The following is an 18,975-nucleotide window of genomic DNA, read 5'->3' on the forward strand; positions in this document are numbered from 1 at the left end:
TAGACTGATAGAGCTAAAACTAAAACTGAGTGGATGTGAGACTATTCTAATTTATGGATCAATTTTTTACATAAAATTTCTTTAAAGACTTCAGCGTTCTGGGGTTGTATGTATTTCAAGCCTTCCATTGTAAGTGAGAACAGTTAGGCCCAGAGTGATAAGATGGTTGAATTTGTGAGGCACAGTTGCTTTGCATAATTGACAAGAAGTAAACGAAGATAATTCAACTAATCAGGTTGAATTCACTTTCCTATTTTTATTCATTTTGTATATCCAAGCACTGTTTATATCTATCTTCCTAATCATGGAATTTTGTTTTTGTTTTTACATAGCCAAGAGGAGATGCTTTGAATTCAATCTATCATTTCAACGAAGTTATGGAATTTATAAAATAGCACATGAAGATTACTATGATGATGATGAAAATTCAATATCCTATCACAATCTCATGAACTATGAGTGCAAAACTACAAAAGACTCTCAGAGAGACTCTCATAATGTATTCAATGCCATAAAGGTGGAAATCAGCACCACGCCCTCTCTGGACAGCTCCACACTAAAAGGCATCAACAAATGCACAAACACTGATATTATAGATGCTAAACAGGATTCCCACAATGAAAAGGGTGTTGATCCACTGCTCTCTGAAAAAACAGAAGGTGATATTAAATATGATGAAACCACCCTTTTGGAAGGGCCAGAAAGAAGACTTTCTCATGAGGAGAGTCAGAAACCAGACCTTTCAGACTGGGAATGGTGTAGGAGTAAATCAGAAAGAACCCCTCGTCAGGTACAGTAAAGGTTGTTATTCCTCTTAAATTAAAAGTAATACCAAATATGACAGCATGCAAAAAAATTATCCGTTGCTTATTTCATTCATCCAACTCCAAGGTTATCTTCACTTAACTCAATTAATTTCCATAATACTAAGTTTTATTTCAAAGTGTCTTTTTAAAATTTTTTAATTAGTTCTACATTTTCAGTCAAATTCTATCTATTTTGGAATTGGCAGAGCTAAACAGGATCTTTGAGACGAGCCTCTATTTTAACCTCAAGTAATCTGTGTAAATTCAGACTAGACTCTCAAAACTTATTTCAAATTAGTAAACTTGTAGGTTTTATATTTTTTCTTCACCTGAAAAGTTTACACAAGTGTCCAAAACAGGTTTTGGGGCAAATGTTTATCCAACTACCAGTAAACAGGTAGTCCTTTTGCAACTCTACTATTCACATAGCTTGGCTATTAGTCTTTTTTTGTTTTAAATTTTATTTCTTTATTTTTTTATACAGCAGATTCTTTTTTTTTTTAAACATCTTTATTAGAATACAATTGCTTTACAATGGAGTGTTAGTTTGTGCTGTATAACAAAGTGAATCAGCTATACGTATACATATATCCCCATATCCCCTCCCTCTTGCATCTCCCTCCTATCCTCCCAATCCCACCCCGCTAGGTGGACACAAAGCACCGAGCTGATCTCCCTGTGCTATGCAGCTGCTTCCCACTAGCTATCTTATTTTACATTTGTTAGTGAATATATGTCCATGCCACTCTCCCACTTCATCCCAGCTTACCCTTCTCCCTCCCCATGTCCTGCAGTCCATTCTCTATGTCTGCATCTTGATTCCTGTCCTGCCCCTAGGTTCTTCAGAACCATTTTTTTTTTTAGATTCCATATAGATTGTGTTAGCATACAGAATTTGTTTTTCTCTATCTGACTTACTTCACTCTGTATGACAGTCTCTAGATCCATCCACCTCACTACAAATAACTGAGTTTCATTTCTTTTTATGGCTGAGTAATATTCCATTGTATACATGTGTCACATCTTCTTTATCCATTCATCTGTCAATGGACACTTATGTTGCTTCCATTTCCTGGCTATTGTAAATAGAGCTGCAATGAACATTGTGGTACATGACCCTTTTGAATTATGGTTTTCTCAGGGTATGTGCCCAGTAGTGGGATTGCTGGGTGTTATGATAGTGCCATTTTTAGATTTTAAGGAATCTCCATGCTGTTCTCCATAGTGGCTGTATCAATTTACATTCCCACCAACAGTGCAAGAGGGTTCCCTTTTCTCCACACCCTCTCCAGCCTTTATTGTTTGTAGATTTTTTGATGATGGCCATGCTGACTGGTGTGAGGTGATACCTCATTGTAGTTTTGATTTGCATTTCTCTAATGATTAGTGATGTTGAGCATTCTTTCATGTGTCTGTTGGCGATCTGTATATCTTCTTTGGAGAAACGTCTATTTAGGTCTTCTGCCCATTTTTGGATTGGGTCGTTTGTTTTTTTGATATTGAGCTGCATGAGCTGCTTGTATATTTTGGAGATTAAATCTTTGTCAGTTGCTTCATTTCCAAACATTACTCCCATTCTGAGGGCAGTCTTTTCACCTTGTTTATGGTTTCCTTTGCTGTGCAAAAGCTTTTAAGTTTCATTAGGTCCCTTTGTTTATTTTTGTTTTTATTTCCGTTTCTCTAGGAGGTGGATCAAAAAGGATCTTGTTGAGATTGATATCATGGAGTGTTCTGCCTATGTCTTCCTCTAAGAGTTTTATAGTGTCTGGCCTTACATTTAGTCTTTAATCCATTTTGAGTTTATTTTTATGTATGGTGTTAAGGAGTGTTCTGATTTCATTCTTTTACATGTAGCTGTCCAGTTTTCCCAGCACCATTTCTTGAAGAAGCTGTCCATTCTCCATTGTATATTCTTGCCTCCTTTATCAAAGATAAGGTGACCTTATGTGCGTGGGTTTATCTCTGGGCTTTCTGTCCTGTTCCATTGATCTATATTTCTGGTTTTGTGCCAGTACCACACTGTCTTGATTACTATAGCTTTGTAGTCAGGGAGCCTGATTCCTCCAGCTCCGTTTCTCTTTCTCAAGATCGCTTTGGCTATTGGGGGTCTTTTGTGTTTCTATACAAATTGTGAAATTTTTTGTTCTAGTCCTGTGAAAAATGCCATTGGTAGTTTGATAGGGATTGCATTGAATCTGTAGATTGCTTTGGGTAGTAGAGTCATTTTCACAGTGTTGATTCTTCCAATCCAAGAACATGGTATATCTCTCCATCTGTTTGTATCATCTTTAATTTCTTTCACCAGTGTCTTATAGTTTTCTGCATACAGGTCTTTTGTCTCCTTAGGTAGGTTTATTACTAGGTATTTTATTCTCTTTGTTGCAGTGGTAAATGGGAGTGTTTCCTTAATTTCTCTTTCAGATTTTTCATCATTAGTGTTTAGGAATGCCAGAGATTTCTGTGCATTAATTTTGTATCCTGCTACTTTACCAAATTCATTGATTAGCTCTAATAGTTTTCTGGTAGCATCTTTAAGATTCTCTATGTATAGTATCATGTCATCTGCAAACAGTGACAATTTTACTTCTTGTTTTCTGATGTGGACTCCTTTTATTTCGTTTTCTTCTCTTATTGCTGTGGCTAAAACTTCCAAAACTATGTTGAATAGTGGTGGTGAGAGTGGGCAACCTTGTCTTCTTCCTGATCTTAGTGGAAATGGTTTCAGTTTTTCACCATTGAGAACAATGTTGGCTGTGGGTTTGTCATTTATGGCCTTTATTATATTGAGGTAGGTTCACTCTATGCCTACTTTCTGGAGGGTTTTTATCATAAATTGGTGTTGAATTTTCTCAAAAGATATTTCTGCATCTATTGAGATGATCATATGAATTTTCTCCTTCAATTTGTTAATATGGTTTATCATATTGATTGATTTGCATATATTGAAGAACCCTTGCACTCCTGGGATAAACCCCACCTGCTCATGGTGTATGATCCTTTTAATGTGCTGTTGGATTCTGTTTGCTAGTGTTTTATTGAGGATTTTTGCATGTTCATCAGTGATATTGGCCTGTAGTTTTCTTTTTTGTGGCATCTTTGTCTGATTTTGGTATCAGGGGGATGGTGGCCTTGTAGAATGAGTTTGGGAGTGTTCCTCCCTCTGCTATATTTTGGAAGAGTTTGAGAAGGATAGGTATTAGCTCTTCCCTAAATGTTTGATAGAATTCACCTGTGAAGCCATCTTTCCTGGCCTTTTCTTTGTTGGAAGATTTTTTTTTTTTTTTTTGCGGTACGCGGGCCTCTCACCGTTATGGCCTCTCCCGTTGTGGAGCACAGGCTCCAGATGCGCAGGCTCAGCGGCCGTGGCTCATGGGCCCAGCCGCTCTGCAGCATGTGGGATCTTCCTGGACCAGGGCACGAACCCGTGTCCCCTGCATCGGCAGGCAGACTCTCAACCACTGCGCCACCAGGGAAGCCCTGTTGGAAGATTTTTAATCACAGTTTCAATTTCAGCGCTTGTGATTGGTCTGTTTTGATTTTCTATTTCTTCCTGGTTCAGTCTCAGATGGCTGTGCTTTTCTAAGAATTTGTCCATTTCTTCCAGGTTGTCCATTTTATTGGCATATAGTTGCTTGTAGTAATCACTCATGATCCTTTGTATTTCTGCAGTCTCAGTTGTTACTTCTCCTTTTTCATTTCTAATTCTATTTATTTGCGTCTTCTCCCTTTTTTTTCTTGATGAGTCTGGCTAATGGTTTATCAATTTTGTTTATCTTCTCAAAGAACCAGCTTTTAGTTTTATTGATCTTTGCTCTCCTTTCCTTCATTCTTTTTCATTTATTTCTGATCTGATCTTTATGATTTCTTTCCTTCAGCTAACTTGGGGTTTTTTGTCCTTCTTTCTCTAATTGCTTTAGGTGTAAAGTTAGGTTGTTTATTTGAGATATTTCTTGTTTCTTGAGGTAGGATTGTATTGCTATAAACTTCCCTCTTAGAACTGCTTTTGCTGCATCCCATAGGTTTTGGGTCGTCGTGATTTCATTGGCATCTGTTTCTAGGTATTTTTTGATTTCTTCTTTGATTTCTTCAGTGATCTCTTGGTTATTTAGTAGTGTATTGTTAGGCCTCCATGTGTTTGTATTTTTTACAGATTTTTTTCCTGTAGTTGATAGGTAGTCTCCTAGTGTTGTGGTCGGAAAAGCTATTTGATACAATTTCAATTTTTTAAAATTTACCAAGGCTTGATTTGTGACCCAAGATATGATCTATCCTGGAAAATGTTCCATGAGCACTTGAGAAGAAAGTGTAATCTGCTGTTTTTGGATGGAATGTCTTATAAATATCAATTAAGTCCATCTTGTTTAATGTGTCATTTAAAGCTTGTGTTTCTTTTTTTATTTTCATTTTAGATGATCTGTCCACTGGTGAAAATGGGGTGATAATGTCCCCTATTATGATGATATTACTGTTGATTTCCCCTTTTATGGCTGTTAGCATTTGCCTTATGTATTGAGGTGCTCTTATGTTGGGTGCATAAATATTTACAATTGTTATATCTTCTTCTTGGATCGATCCCTCAATCATTATGTAGTGTCCTTCTTTGTCTCTTGTAATATTCTTCATTTTAAAGCCTATTTTGTCTGATATGAGAATTGCTACTCCAGCTTTCTTTTGTTTTCCATTTGCATGTAATATCTTTTTCCATCCCCTCCCTTTCAATCTGTATGTGTTCCTAGGTCTGAAGTGGGTCTCTTGTAGACAGCATATGTACAGGTCTTGTTTTTGTACCCATTCAGCCAGTCTGTGTCTTTGGGTTGGAGCATTTAATCCATTTACATTCAAGGTAATTATCAATCTGTATGTTCCTATTACCATATTCTTAATTGTTTTGGGTTTGTTATTGTAAGTCTTTTCCTTCTCTTGTGTTTCCTGCCTAGAGAAGTTCCTTTAGCATTTGTTGTAGAGCTGGTTTGGTGGTGCTGAATTCTCTCAGCTTTTTCTTATCTGTACAGGTTTTAATTTCTCCATCAAATCTGAATGAGATCCTTACTGGGTAGAGTCATCTTGGTCGTAGGTTTTTCCCTTTCATCACTTTAAATATGTTCTGCCACTCCCTTCTGGCTTGCAGAGTTTCTGCTGAAAGATCAGCTATTAACCTTACGGGGATTCCCTTGTTTGTTATTTGTTGCTTTTCCCTTGTGGTTTTTAATATTTTTTCTTTGTATTTAATTTTTGATAGTTTGGTTAATATGTGTCTTGGTGTGTTTCTCCTTGGATTTATTCTGTGTGGGACTCTGTGCTTTCTAGGGTTTATTGACTATTTCCTTACCCATATTTGGGAAGTTTTCAACTGTAATCTCTTCAAATATTTTCTCAGTACCTTTTATTTTCTCTTCTTCCTTTGGGACCCATATAATTCGAATGTTGGTGCATTTAATGTTGCCCAGAGGTCTCTGAGATTGTCCTCAGTTCTTTTCATTCTTTTTTCTTTATTCTTCTCTGTGGTAGTTATTTCCACTATTTTATCTTCCAGGTCGCTTATCCGTTCTTCTGCCTCAGTTATTTGCTATTGATTCCTTCTAGAGAATGTTTAATTTCATCTATTGTGTTGTTCTTCATTGTTTGTTTGCTTTTAGTTCTTCTAGGTCCTTGTTAAACGTTTCTTGTATTTTCTCCATTCTATTTCCAAGATTTTCGATCATCTTTTCTATCATTATTCTGAATTCTTTTTTAGGTAGCCTGCCTATTTCCTCTTTTTTTTTTTTTGGTCTAGTGGGTTTTTACCTTGCTCCTTCACCTGCTGTGTGTTTCTCTGTCTTCTCATTTTGCTTAACTTACTGTGTTTGGGTTCTCCTTTTTGCAGGCTATAGGTTCGTAGTTCCCATTGTTTTTGGTGTCTGCTCCCAGTGGGTAAGGTTGGTTCAGTGGGTTGTGTAGGCTTCCTAGTGGAGGGGACTGGTGCCTGTGTTTTGGTGGATAAGGCTGGATCTTGTCTTTCTGGTGGGTAGGTCCACGTCTGGTGGTGTGTTTTGGGGTGTCTGTGGCCTTATTATGATTTTAGGCAGCCTCTCTGCTAATGGGTGGGTTTGTGTTCCTGCCTTGCTAGTTGTTTGGCATAGGGTGTCGAGCACTGTAGCTTGCTGGTCTTTGAGTGGAGCTGGGTCTTAGTGTTGAGATGGAGACCTCTGGGAGAGCTTTCGCCATTTGATATTACATGGGGCCAGGAGGTCTCTGGTGGGCCAATGTCCTGAACTCGGCTCTCTCACCTCAGAGACTCAGGCCTGACCCCCAGCCAGAGCACCAAGACCCTGTCAGCCACACGGCTCAGAAGAAAAGGGAGATAAAAAAAAAGAAAGAAAAAAGAAAGAAAGAAAAGAAAGTTATTAAAATAGAAAAAAATATTAAAAATAAAACAGTAATAAAAAAAAAGAAGAGAAAAAGGAAGAAGAGAGCAAACAAACAAAAATCAAATCCACCAATGGTAACAAGCACTGAAAAACTATACTAAAAAAAAACGGACAGTCAGAACCCTAGGACAAATGGCAAAAGCAAAGCTATACAGACAAAATCACACAAAGAAGCATACACATACACACTCACAAAAAGAGAAAAAGGAAATATATATATATGTATATATAATTTAAAAAGGAAGAGAGCAACCAAATCAATAAACAAATCTACCAATGATAATAAGCTCTAAATACTAAACTAAGATAAACATAAAACCAGAAACAAATTAGATGCAGAAAGCAAACCCCAAGTCTACAGTTGCTCCCAAAGTCCACCGCGTCAATTTTGGGGTGATTTGTTGTCTATTCAGGTATTCCACAGATGCAGGTACATCAGGTTGATTGTGGAGATTTAATCCGCTGCTCCTGAGGCTGCTGGGAGAGATTTCCCTTTCTCCTCTTTGTTCGCACAGCTCCTGGGGTTCAGCTTTGGATTTGGCCCCGCCTCTGCGTGTAGGTCTCCTGAGAGTGTCTGTTCCCCACCCAGATAGGACAGGGTTAAGGGAGCGGCTGATAAGGGGGCTCTGGCTCACTCAGGCCGGGGGGAGGGAAGGGTACAGAATGGGGGGCGAGCCTGCGGTGGCAGAGGCCAGCATGACGTTGCAACAGGCTGAGGCGTGCCATGTGTTCTCCCGGGGAAGTTGTCCCTGGATCACGGGACCCTGGCAGTGGCGGGCTGCACAGGCTCCCGGGAGGGGAAGTGTGGCTAGTGACCTGTGCTTGCACACAGGCTTCTTGGTGGCAGCAGCAGCAGCCTTAGTGTTTCATGCCCATCTCTGTGATCCACGCTGATAGCCTCGGCTCACCCCCGTCTCTGGAGCTCATTTAGGCGGTACTCTGAATCCCCTCTCCTCGCACACCCTGAAACAATGGTCTCTTGCCTCTTAGGCAGGTCCAGAGATTTTCCCAGACTCCCTCCTGGCTAGCTGTGGCGCACTAGCCCGCTTCAGACTGTGGTCACGCAGCCAGCTGCAGTCCTCTCCCTGGGATCTGAACTCCGAAGCCCGAGCCTCAGCTCCCAGCCCCCGCCCATCCTGGCGGGTGTGCAGACAAGCCTCTCGGGCTGGTGAGTGCTGGTTGGCACCGATCCTCTGTGCGGGAATCTCTCTGCTTTGCCCTCCGCACCCCTGTTGCTGCCCTCTCCTCCGCGGCTCCGAAGCTCCCCCTGCTGCCCACACCGTCCCTGCCAGTGAATGAGCTTCCTTCACAGCTCCCTCCCAGAAGTGCAGGCCCCATACCTATTCTTTTGTCCCTGGTTTTCCTTTTTTCTTTTGCCCTACCCAGGTACATGGCGAGTTTCTTGCCTTTTGGGAAGTCTGAGGTCTTCTGCCAGCATTCAGTAGGTGTTCTGTAGGAGTTGTTCCACATGTAGATGTAGTTTTGATGTATTTGTGGGGAGGAAGGTGATCACCACGTCTTACTCCTCTGCCATCTTGAAGGCGCCCCCCTATAGCAGGTTCTTATTAGTTATCTATTTTTTACACATTAGTGCATATATGTCAGTCCCAATCTCCCAATTCATCACACCACCGCAGCCACCCCCTGTTTCCCGTCCTGGTGTCTATACGTTTGTTCTCTACATCTGTGTCTCTATTTCTGCCTTGAAAACCGGTTCATCTGTACCATTTTTCGAGATTCCACATATATGCGTTAATATACAATATTTGTTTTTCTCTTTCTGACTTACTTCACTCTGTATGACAGTATGTAAGTCCATCCACGTCTCTACAAATGACCCAATTTTGTTCCTTTTTATGGCTGAGTAATATTACACTGTATATATGTACCACACCTTCTGTATCCATTTTGCCTATTAGTCTTGCTGGAACAAGTCCCTCTAATACTCAGCGAGGAAAAAAAAACCTATTCCAGAATAGACCCAAGTGAATCTTTGCAAAAACCCTGCTAAATGTTCCATCCTTTTAAGGATTGAAGAATAGTTATATAATTTTTTTAATTTTTATTTATTTATTTGTTCATTTATTTATTTTGGCTGCGTTGCTTCTTCGTTGTTGTACACAGGCTTCTTATTGCTGTAGCTTCTCTTGTTGCAGAGCATGGGCTCTAGGCACGTGGGCTTCAGTAGTTGCAGCATGTGGGCTCTGTAGTTGTAGCTCACGGTCTCTAGAGCGCAGGCTCAGTAGTTGTGGCACACAGGCTTAGTTGCTCTGCGGCATGTGGGAATCTTCCTGGACCAGGGATCAAATCTGTGTCCCCTGCATTGGCAGGCGGATTCTTAACCGCTGCGCCACCAGGGAAGTCCCTATATGATGTTTTATAATGAAAGAATTTGTACCTTAAGCTCATCCCATTCTTTCCTAGATTTAAGCCTGCCTGGAATGATGAGGGGTACTTCTTATTTTATTGAAATTGTAGTGTGATATTGATATAAGATTGTTCTTTCCTCCAAACGCTCATACCTGATAATTAAAGTTGCTCTTGCCTTCCACACAATTGATTTACTAGGAAAAGATATCTTTTTCTACATGACTTAACGTAAATCAGAGTCCACTTGCCCCTAATCTCTGGAATCAAAACTATAGTTTTTCAAATATCTGCTAGTAATAGTGCAGTCATTCATCACAAGTATGACCATCTAACACCAACTATGAATATGAACAGAATAATCTGAGATTTCCTTTATTCTCCTTGATTAATTAAAACTACTAGTTTTTCTTTGATATCACCAGTTTTAAAAGTTGGATAATAAAACAAAATATATGATTAAAAATAATTATTCATAGTGATTAGGTATCTCAAAAAAATCTAAATATTTGCTGTAAATTGCAAAATACAGTGAAAATTGTATTACTGACAGTATACACTGCTCAGTATTTTTAGAACAATGTGATACCCCAGCTAAGAGGGGAATCCCTACAATATCATCATCAATTTGTTCCTAAATAATCTAATCCTCCTGGTTTTCTTGCACTTAAAAATTAAGTAATATTATGAAGCATGTATGTGTGTGTATATCTCAGTAACCTGCAACTACAGTACCCTGTGTGCCACTCCCCTATTCCATCCTCATGCTCACCCCTTAAGGGTTTCAGCTGTCTTGAATCTTGCTCATGCTTATTTGTTTTACTGTTTTAACACAAATGAATGTATTTCTAACACAATATATTCCTTAGTTTGCTTCTTTTGAGCTTTCTAAAGATGGTATCATTTCTGGGACTTGCTTTTTTTCCACTCAACATTACTTCATTACATTTCATGTAATGAAATGACTTCATTTTCTAATGTATTTTGTCGAAGCACTGGGAAATGCCGTCTGAGCTAACACAACATACAGCCCTCATTTAAAAGCCTGAGTTATATTTTGGAGAATATAATCAATTAAACACATCTAGAAATATGTGAAAAGATCAGATACTGTTTACATATAAGCATATTGTCTTATGAGAATGGTGAAGCACAACTTACACACCTCTGTAAAACAAACAAACAAAAATGCTACATGGAAAGCATAAAATGTTTATCAATTCAGGTATCTTTCAACTACAAAGATTTGCTTATTAAGTATTAATATTTTAACATTTATGAAGAGCAAGTAGTTCAGGAAACTGATTTAAAATGATACTTGTAAAAAATGTTTAGTGGTTGAATAGATAATACAATATTCAGGAAAAGTAAAATTTATATTTTAAGAAACTAATTAAAATTAAATGAAATACTATCATAAATTTAAAACAACAGTAAGAAGTCCTTATGCCACAGGCTGATGTTATTTGTATGACTTTCCCTTAGCAAAATCACCTGTGGGCCTAAAGATTAACATTATAACAAAAATACATTTAGAGTTGAAAAGCTTATGACAACTTTTCCTCTGACCAAAGACCGGTTTTAACTCTTACCCTATTCTTCACCAACAGGTATTTCATGGGAGTAGGTGGTGACTTAGAAAGCACTTTCTTTTCATCCTTTTCTTCCAAGTTCCTTCTTTGCTCTGAAAGCAAAGTTAACTTATGTATCTTACAGTGATACAATAAACTGATAGATACTCTAATAACTCTATGAAAACACTATCTCTTTTTATTGTCTATGGTTGTACTTTCCAATATTTAGGTTCAGTTTATCAGTTCATATCTAATGGTACTACATTGAATTGCATATGTTCTTTGTTTTTAGGCTATAAAAAAAAGCAGGTTTGATTTAAAATGTATTTAATGAGCCTTACTATATTTTTACAATACACATCGCTTACTTTTTTTTAGAGTTTATGTGAGTAAACAAATTCTCAGTATATCTTGTTGGAAATCCTGGTAGGAGTGAGAGTGTCAGATCAAGGTTAAATTATAAAGGAAATGGGAGTAGAATGGCTTCAGTAGGTTTAAATGTGATCCAATAAAATGTGTCACAGGTGAGAGTGTTTGTAAGACTAAAATTGTGTTACACTTAGCCACACAATCACTTCTTTTTGGACCCCTAGTAAGTAGAGTCCTAAGCAGGTTACTGTTTAAAAATTCAGAAAAAATAGTCAGAAATGCCAGAGTTCTTCGGTTACAAAGTTTTAATGTGGTCGCCATGGTATGACTGTTCCTCAAGTGAATAATGATTTTCCACAACCCCAAAGTTTTGTCATCTATGAATAAAGAAAATTGTACTTATAAAATAATTTAGTAACTTATGGGAGATCACTCTAATTTTCTCTTTTAATACTAAGCTCATCAAGTTATCCATGGATCCCGTTTTCTTTTGTTTTAATGTGTTGTCTTAGAGCTCTAGAAACTCATTTATTACTGTAAATCGGAAGCAAAGATATGCTGTCACTATGTCACTTAGTCCCACTAATAATTCTGTATCATCATAGTATTTGAAAGATGAAAGGTCCTTCACTATGCCAATAGAATATAACCAACCAGATTCTGAAAAAATCCTTCTCAAATGAGAGTCAAATGGGGGAAGTGATTGCTTTTGAATTAGCTACACACCATTTAGTATAAGGATGAATAAACCAACAGAACTAACTTTACGGTCACTGGGGAATCAAAGAAATGTAATTTTTCTTTTAAGGAAAATGATTTAACTACCTAAAATTAACTATCTAAAAATAGTTTTACAAATTAAAGTTGTGTTTGCTCACAGAGTTCAGGGGCAATATTGGTTTCTGTAATCTTTTTTTAATATTATTATTTCTTTAAATCCTTTTCATAGAAAACTATAGAAAGCAAATGCCTATTTAACTGATTTTGGGTTCTTTAGATCCGAGCTTCTCAAACTTTAATGTGCAAATAAGTCAAATGGGGATCTTGTTAAAATGTAGATTATGATTGAGTAGATCTGAGATAGGGTCTGAGATTCTGCATTTCTGACAAACCCCCAGGTGACTGGTGCAAAATCAAAGTCCCATCCCAGACCTACAGAATCAGTAATGTGTATCTGAACCAACCCCAGTTTAAGTACTTAATTTAAGTACTTCTTTCTAAAATTTAAGAAGTACAGTTTTAACATCTAATCACTAGGAGATGGATACTAGTTTAAAGAGTGGGGCAAAATCAATCCTCTTCATTTAACATATGCCCCATAAAGTGAAATAAGACTTGAAAAAGATACCCTAGTATGCATATCCTTTCCTCTCCCTAAAAAAAGTGCATCTTCTCTTTTCATTTTAAAAAATAAACTATTTTCCTGTGACACTGTCAGCTTGATAATTGCAAATGCTGAAACTTGTTCTCTGAGTAATTTTTGACATTTTTAACTGAAGTGACTAGGTGAAAAACTTACTTTTCACCTCCTATTTGTAGCCTCAAGGCAAAGATGTAGCCTAACACAAAATGAGTGTTTGGAATATAGATATTTTATATTTAGCTACATCCGTTTGTTTGGAGTGGTTAGTTCCACTCACTGTTCAGAGACCTGAAAAATTGTTATACTGCTTTCTTTTTTCAAAACATTTATAATCCTTATTTTTTATGATTATAAGGTAATATAATTATTGTAGAAAATTTAGAAATTGCTGATAAGCAAAGAAAAACACCCACTTCTAACCACCCAGAGTTAATCACTGTTTACATTTTATCATATAAAACTTTAGGCTCTTTCCTAAGCATATATTTTCACTTTTGACAAAAATGGGATCATATTGCATGTACTGTTTTGGCATCTGCTTTGTCCACTTAAGAGTATAATTTTCACCTGATTTAAATTGTTTGCGTCATTTGTGTGATTATCTGGTATCGTTTAGAATGGCTATTTAGAGTGTGGTTTAAAACTCATTCACAAATGTAAATTTGTTCTTAAAGTCTTGAAAGTTGAAACTAAGGGAATTTCATTGTAAACTAATTTGAATATTTCATAACAGATTTTGTGATCCTCACAGCATGTATCATTTGCTGAAATGAAGTAAAATTGAGCTAACTGTTCACTTTCTATGGATTCAAGGGGATTAGCATTGGGTCAAAGCTTGTGTAGAATCCTATAATTCACTTTTTAAGCTAAGGATTCTGTTAATATCCTCAAAAAAGCCTCATGGTTCAAGGAGGCCTTACAGGCTATGTGTTGGAATCGCCCAGTTATGGCTTGAATCTCTTCTACAACGCCTGTTGAGTGTTATCCCTTATTTGAACTCAAATGGCTGGAAACACTGCATTTTTAAAACATTTTATTATGAACTAATTTTAGAGTTACAAAACAGTTTTTTAAATAGTATGAGAGTTCTAATATATCCTTCATCCAGCTTCTATTAATGTTAACATGTTACATGATGATAATGTAATTATTAGGGAATTAACAACCAATTTATAGACCTTATTTCAGTTTTGCCAGCTGTCCTGCTGATGTCCTCTTTCTGGTCCAGAACCTGATCCTCAGTTCCTTACTGCATTTGTTGTCATGTCTCCTCAGATTCTTCAATCTATAGCAGTTCCACAGTCTTTCTGTGTCTTAGATTTTGACAGTTTTGAAGACAACCAGCCAGTTTGTTTTGTTTTGGTTTATTTCTGGAATATCCTTCAATTTCCAATTAACATATGCTTATTAATCAATTGAGCTTATGCATTTTTGACAAGAATAACACAGAAGTGATGTTTGCCCTTCCCAGTACATCATATCAAGAGGTACATGATGTTGATATGTCTTATGATGGTGATGTAAACTTTGAGCACATAGTAGAGGTGAGGTCTGCCAGATTTCTCCATGTAAAGTTACTATTTTTCCCTTTGTAATTTATAAGTATCTTGTAGGGAGATATTTTGAGGCTATGCAAATATTCTGTTTCCTATCATACTTTTGCCCACTAATTTTAGCATTAATGATGAACCTTGCCTGTAACAATTATTATGTGAAGGTGATTTTCTATTTTTATAATTTCTTCTATATTTATTATTGGAATTCTCCTGTAAGAAAAAGTTATCTCTTCTCCTCTGTTTACTTATTTGTATCAGTATGAGATCATAGGTATTTATTTTAATCTATAGGTTATTAGCCATACTATTATTTATTTTATTACTCCAATTATCCTAAATTTGGCCATTGAGAGCTTCTTCAAGTTGATGCCTTTATCCTCAACATGCCATTCTCATCTTTTTGAGCACTTCCTTACTTTCTAGCAACACAAGATATTCCAGCCTCATTTTGTATTTTGCCTGACCCATCCCTAAAATCAACCATTTTTCCAAGGAGTTCTAGTCACTTTTGTTAGAGAATGGGATTTAGAAACCAACATCTGAGTATGCTTATTGTTACAGAGGTGTCTTGTTTCTAGACCCTATCATTGGACAGATCTAGGAAATACATATATATGTGCTCATGTAGAAATCTATATTTCTATATCAGTTTCTCTGTATAAATCATTTAAAACCATGAGTTTACACTGATAGTTCCAAGTCCAATCAAATACCACAGAATTCATTCACACCTTTCCCTTTTCTTACTTATTACTTCTTTTTCTGACAGTGAGGAAACTGGTTCTCATTCTCTACAAATTTCTTTACTTATCTGCTTAATCCTGGTATACACACAAAGTAGTTTTAGAATTGCTAACCCACACCACTATGGGAAAAAATATTAACTAGAGTATAATAGTTGTGTATAGTTCCTTTTATCTTTAACCTTACAGTTTATCGTCACAATACAATCTTCTACATTTATTAGGTTAGTTATTTTCATTTCCATTCCCTTCATTTTATATTACATTTTGAGTTCTCTTGATTCATTTTGATTCATTTTGATTTTGATTATTTATGTTTAAGTATGTGAAATTATTACCATGTTTCCAAGAGTCGGAACTATAGAAAAGGTATACCATCCTCCCTCATTCCTTTTTCCCTGTTCTCGCTTTACCATTCTTACCACCCTGTTCCCACCTATCCCCTGTAAGTAACCAATATCATACTTTCTAGTTTAATCTTCCTGTATGTCTTTTTGCACAATGAACAGATACATGCATATCTTCTTATATCTTCTTCTTCCTTACATATACTCTGTCTCACTTTGCTTTTTTCACTAAATAATATATCCTAGAAGTCATTCCATATCAGTTCATAGAGATCTTCCTCATTCTTTTTATAGCTGCATGATAATCCATAGTGTGGATACACCATAGTTATTTCAACCACTCTCTTATATGGACCTTAGATTGTTTCTTATATTTTGCAATTAAAAATAATATTTCAGTGAATAACCTCATGCAAATGTATTTTCATATTGTTGGAAGTGTATCTTTAGGATAAATTCCTAGAATTAGAATTTCTGGGTCAAAAGTTAAGTGTAATTTTGTTAGAAATAGTCATAAAAGTTTGCACTGCCACCAGCAATGTATAACAGAAGACCCTTTTCCCCACCACCTCAGTAATAGCATATATTACCATGCTTTTTAATTTTTGCCAGTCTGATAGTAGAGAAATACTATCTCAGGTTGTTTTAAATTATATTTATATAATTATAAGTGAGTTTAAATGGTTTTCATTTGTTTAAGAGCCTTTTTTATCTTTTTATTTTTTGTAAACTGTTTTTATCTCTTCCATTTTTCTATTGGAGTTTTGTCCCTTTATCCTTCAATTTTTAAAAGTTCTTTATATAGTAGGGATATTAGTTTTTTGTGATATATATTGCAAATATTTTTTCCTAGCTTGTCATTTGTATTTTAACTTTACTTATGCTGTTTTTTAGCATGCACAATTTTAAAATTTGTTTATAATAAAATCTATCAATGTTTTTGTTTACTTGCATCTGGATTTTGTCATAGTTAGAAAGCCAGTTTTACTTTTTACTTTTATTTTTAAAAATTTTATTTTATTGAAGTATAGTTGATTTACAATGTCATGTTAGTTTCAGGTGTACAGCACAGTGATTCAATTTAAAGAAGTTAAAAATAAAGTTTGTCCAGATGATTCTGATGAGCACCCATCACCCTAGGCCTCTCATGTGCCCTGCTTCTGCCTCTTGGGCCCACCCAGAACCATTCTGTTACCTCTCCCACTTGTTGTTAATGAAATATGGTTATCCAATTCTTCACATTGCTGTCCTTTCTCATTTATGCTAACTAAATATTGTTACTTTCCTTAGCCTTTCTCGTGATAAATTCACTTACAGTAGCCCATAGGCTTTAATTGTGTAAAACCTAGAATCAAACAGAATGTTCAAGCTGTCTTTTCTTCTTCACTCTGTGAGCTACACTTCTCTTAATGCATCTTAAGGTCAAATTCACTTCTTCGGCAGCCATGTCACACTGCTGGCGTGTTTAACATCAGCTGACAACACCCTTAAGCCCTTTTGCTCATGCTGCTGCTTAGACTACCTTTGTAGTCTATTGTTTAGACTCAATCTTATCTCTGTTCAATTTCATCTAGTTCCACTTAGTTAACTCTTCCATTATTTTCAATAACCTTTTCTAAGGCCATCAAAATGCTTTCAGATACTGATTCTAAGACCTGACTTCTATGCTGTAATTCCCAAATTTGTATCACACATGGATTTAATAAATCACCCTTCATTTTTTTTTTTTTTTTTTTTTTTTTGCGTTACGCGGGCCTCTCACTGTTGTGGCCTCTCCCGTTGCGGAGCACAGGCTCCGGACGCGCAGGCTCAGCGGCCATGGCTCACAGGCCTAGCCGCTCCGCGGCATGTGGGATCTTCCCAGACCGGGGCACGAACCAGTGTCCCCTGCATCAGCAGGCGGACTCTCAACCACTGCGCCACCAGGGAAGCCCCACCCTTCATATTTTTATATAAACTGTTGACTAAAAATGTGGGGCAAGACAGGGCCAAAGAAAGAGGCCTGCTGTACACCACCAGAAACAAGTCCCTCCTTTAGTTTGGTTTATTTAAAAACACCTTTAGTATTGTGGTTCCAATAGTTATTAATCTCTTTAGTTACCCTTGCAATCAATATATTTTTACTCTGTCTTGTTCACATGGATGTAATTAGTATATTATGCGATGCTTTAATGAAACACTAATATAAAATTTTCTAACACATCTCTTTTAGCTGCCATTAATTCATTTATTTATTCAATAAATATTATTAATAAAAACACTATGGATATAAAGATATAAGCTTCCTGCCTTCAAGTTACGAAGTAGACTTTCAAGCAAATAGCTGAGCCTCAGTGAGAAAAGAGTGGACAGAATACAGACAATGCATTTTTAGACCATGGAGGATGGAGTGATTATGTCCAGCAACCGTGAGGAAGAAAGGAATTGTTCCATTAAGACATGGTTTTAGTAAACTAATACTGTGTCATCATCTTAAATCTTCTTTTTTTTTTTGGCGCTCAAACTCTATCTTTTCATCAAGTAAATCTTAGAAATGTCCCGGGAATTGATGTAAATATTACTTGTCTAGTTTGTTGATTTCATTTCTTTCCATTTGAAAAAGGAGAAACATTTGCATATTTCCAGTGTTCGATTTCCCGTCTGCATAAAGGTCATCAACCGTGTTTATATACAACTTTTCCTAGTAACTTTGAACATGATTCTTTTGAGGGATTAATCTTGCACTCTTGCAGTAACAAGTTTCTCCCCATTATTTCTTTTCTCCCCTATTATTTCTTTTCTTTTTTTTTCATATTTTTTTCTCACATCTTCATTGGAGTATAAATGCTTTACAATGTTGTGTTAGTTTCTACTGTACAACAAAGTGAATCAGCTATATGTATACATATATCCCCATATCCCCTCCCTCTTGAGCCTCCCACCCACCCTCCATATCCCATCCTACTAGGTTGTCACAAACCACCAAGCTGATCTCCCTGTGCTATGCAGCAGCTTCCCACTAGTCATCCATTCCCACTTCATCCCAGCTTCCCCTTCCACCCTGTACCCTCAAGTCCATTCTCTACATCTACGTCTTTATTCCTGCCCTACCACTAGGTTCATCAGTACTGCTTTTTTAAGTTACATATATATTCATTAGCATACATTATTTGTTTTTCTCCTTCTGACTTACTTCACTCTGTATGACAGTCTCTAGTTCCATCCACCTCACTACAAATAACTCAGTTTCGTTCCTCTTTATGGCTGAGTAATATTCCATTGTATATATGTGCCTCATCTTTATCCAATCATCTGTTGATGGACACTTAGGTTGCTGCCATATCCTGGCTATTGTAAATAGAGCTGCAATGAACATATTGGTACATGTCTCTTTTTGAATTATGGTTTTCACAGGGTATATGCCCAGCAGTGGTAATATGGTAGTTCTATTTTTAGTTTTTTAA

General features: G+C 36.7%; 2 protein-coding genes across 2 annotated transcripts in view; one reads left to right on the top strand and one right to left on the bottom strand.

The window, feature by feature from the left end:
- Positions 1 to 18,975, top strand: part of GPR149 (G protein-coupled receptor 149) — a 71,343-nt gene that overhangs the window by 7,219 nt on the left and 45,149 nt on the right. The window contains exon 3 of the mRNA XM_022582501.2: positions 333 to 790. Coding sequence (XP_022438209.1) covers positions 333 to 790 — 458 coding nt within the window. The remainder of the gene's footprint in view (positions 1 to 332; positions 791 to 18,975) is intronic.
- ARHGEF26 (Rho guanine nucleotide exchange factor 26) overlaps positions 1 to 18,975 on the bottom strand; it is a 279,113-nt gene continuing 260,138 nt past the window's right edge. The window contains exon 15 of the mRNA XM_089910975.1: positions 1 to 18,975. This exon is cut by the window's right edge and continues 54,229 nt beyond it. The gene's annotated coding sequence lies outside the window, so the exon portion shown is untranslated.

Source organism: Delphinapterus leucas, chromosome 4 (genome assembly GCF_059928025.1).
Source record: "Delphinapterus leucas isolate spDelLeu-1000000601 "Yukka" chromosome 4, BTC_Dleu_Yukka2, whole genome shotgun sequence".
Taxonomy (NCBI): domain Eukaryota; kingdom Metazoa; phylum Chordata; class Mammalia; order Artiodactyla; family Monodontidae; genus Delphinapterus; species Delphinapterus leucas.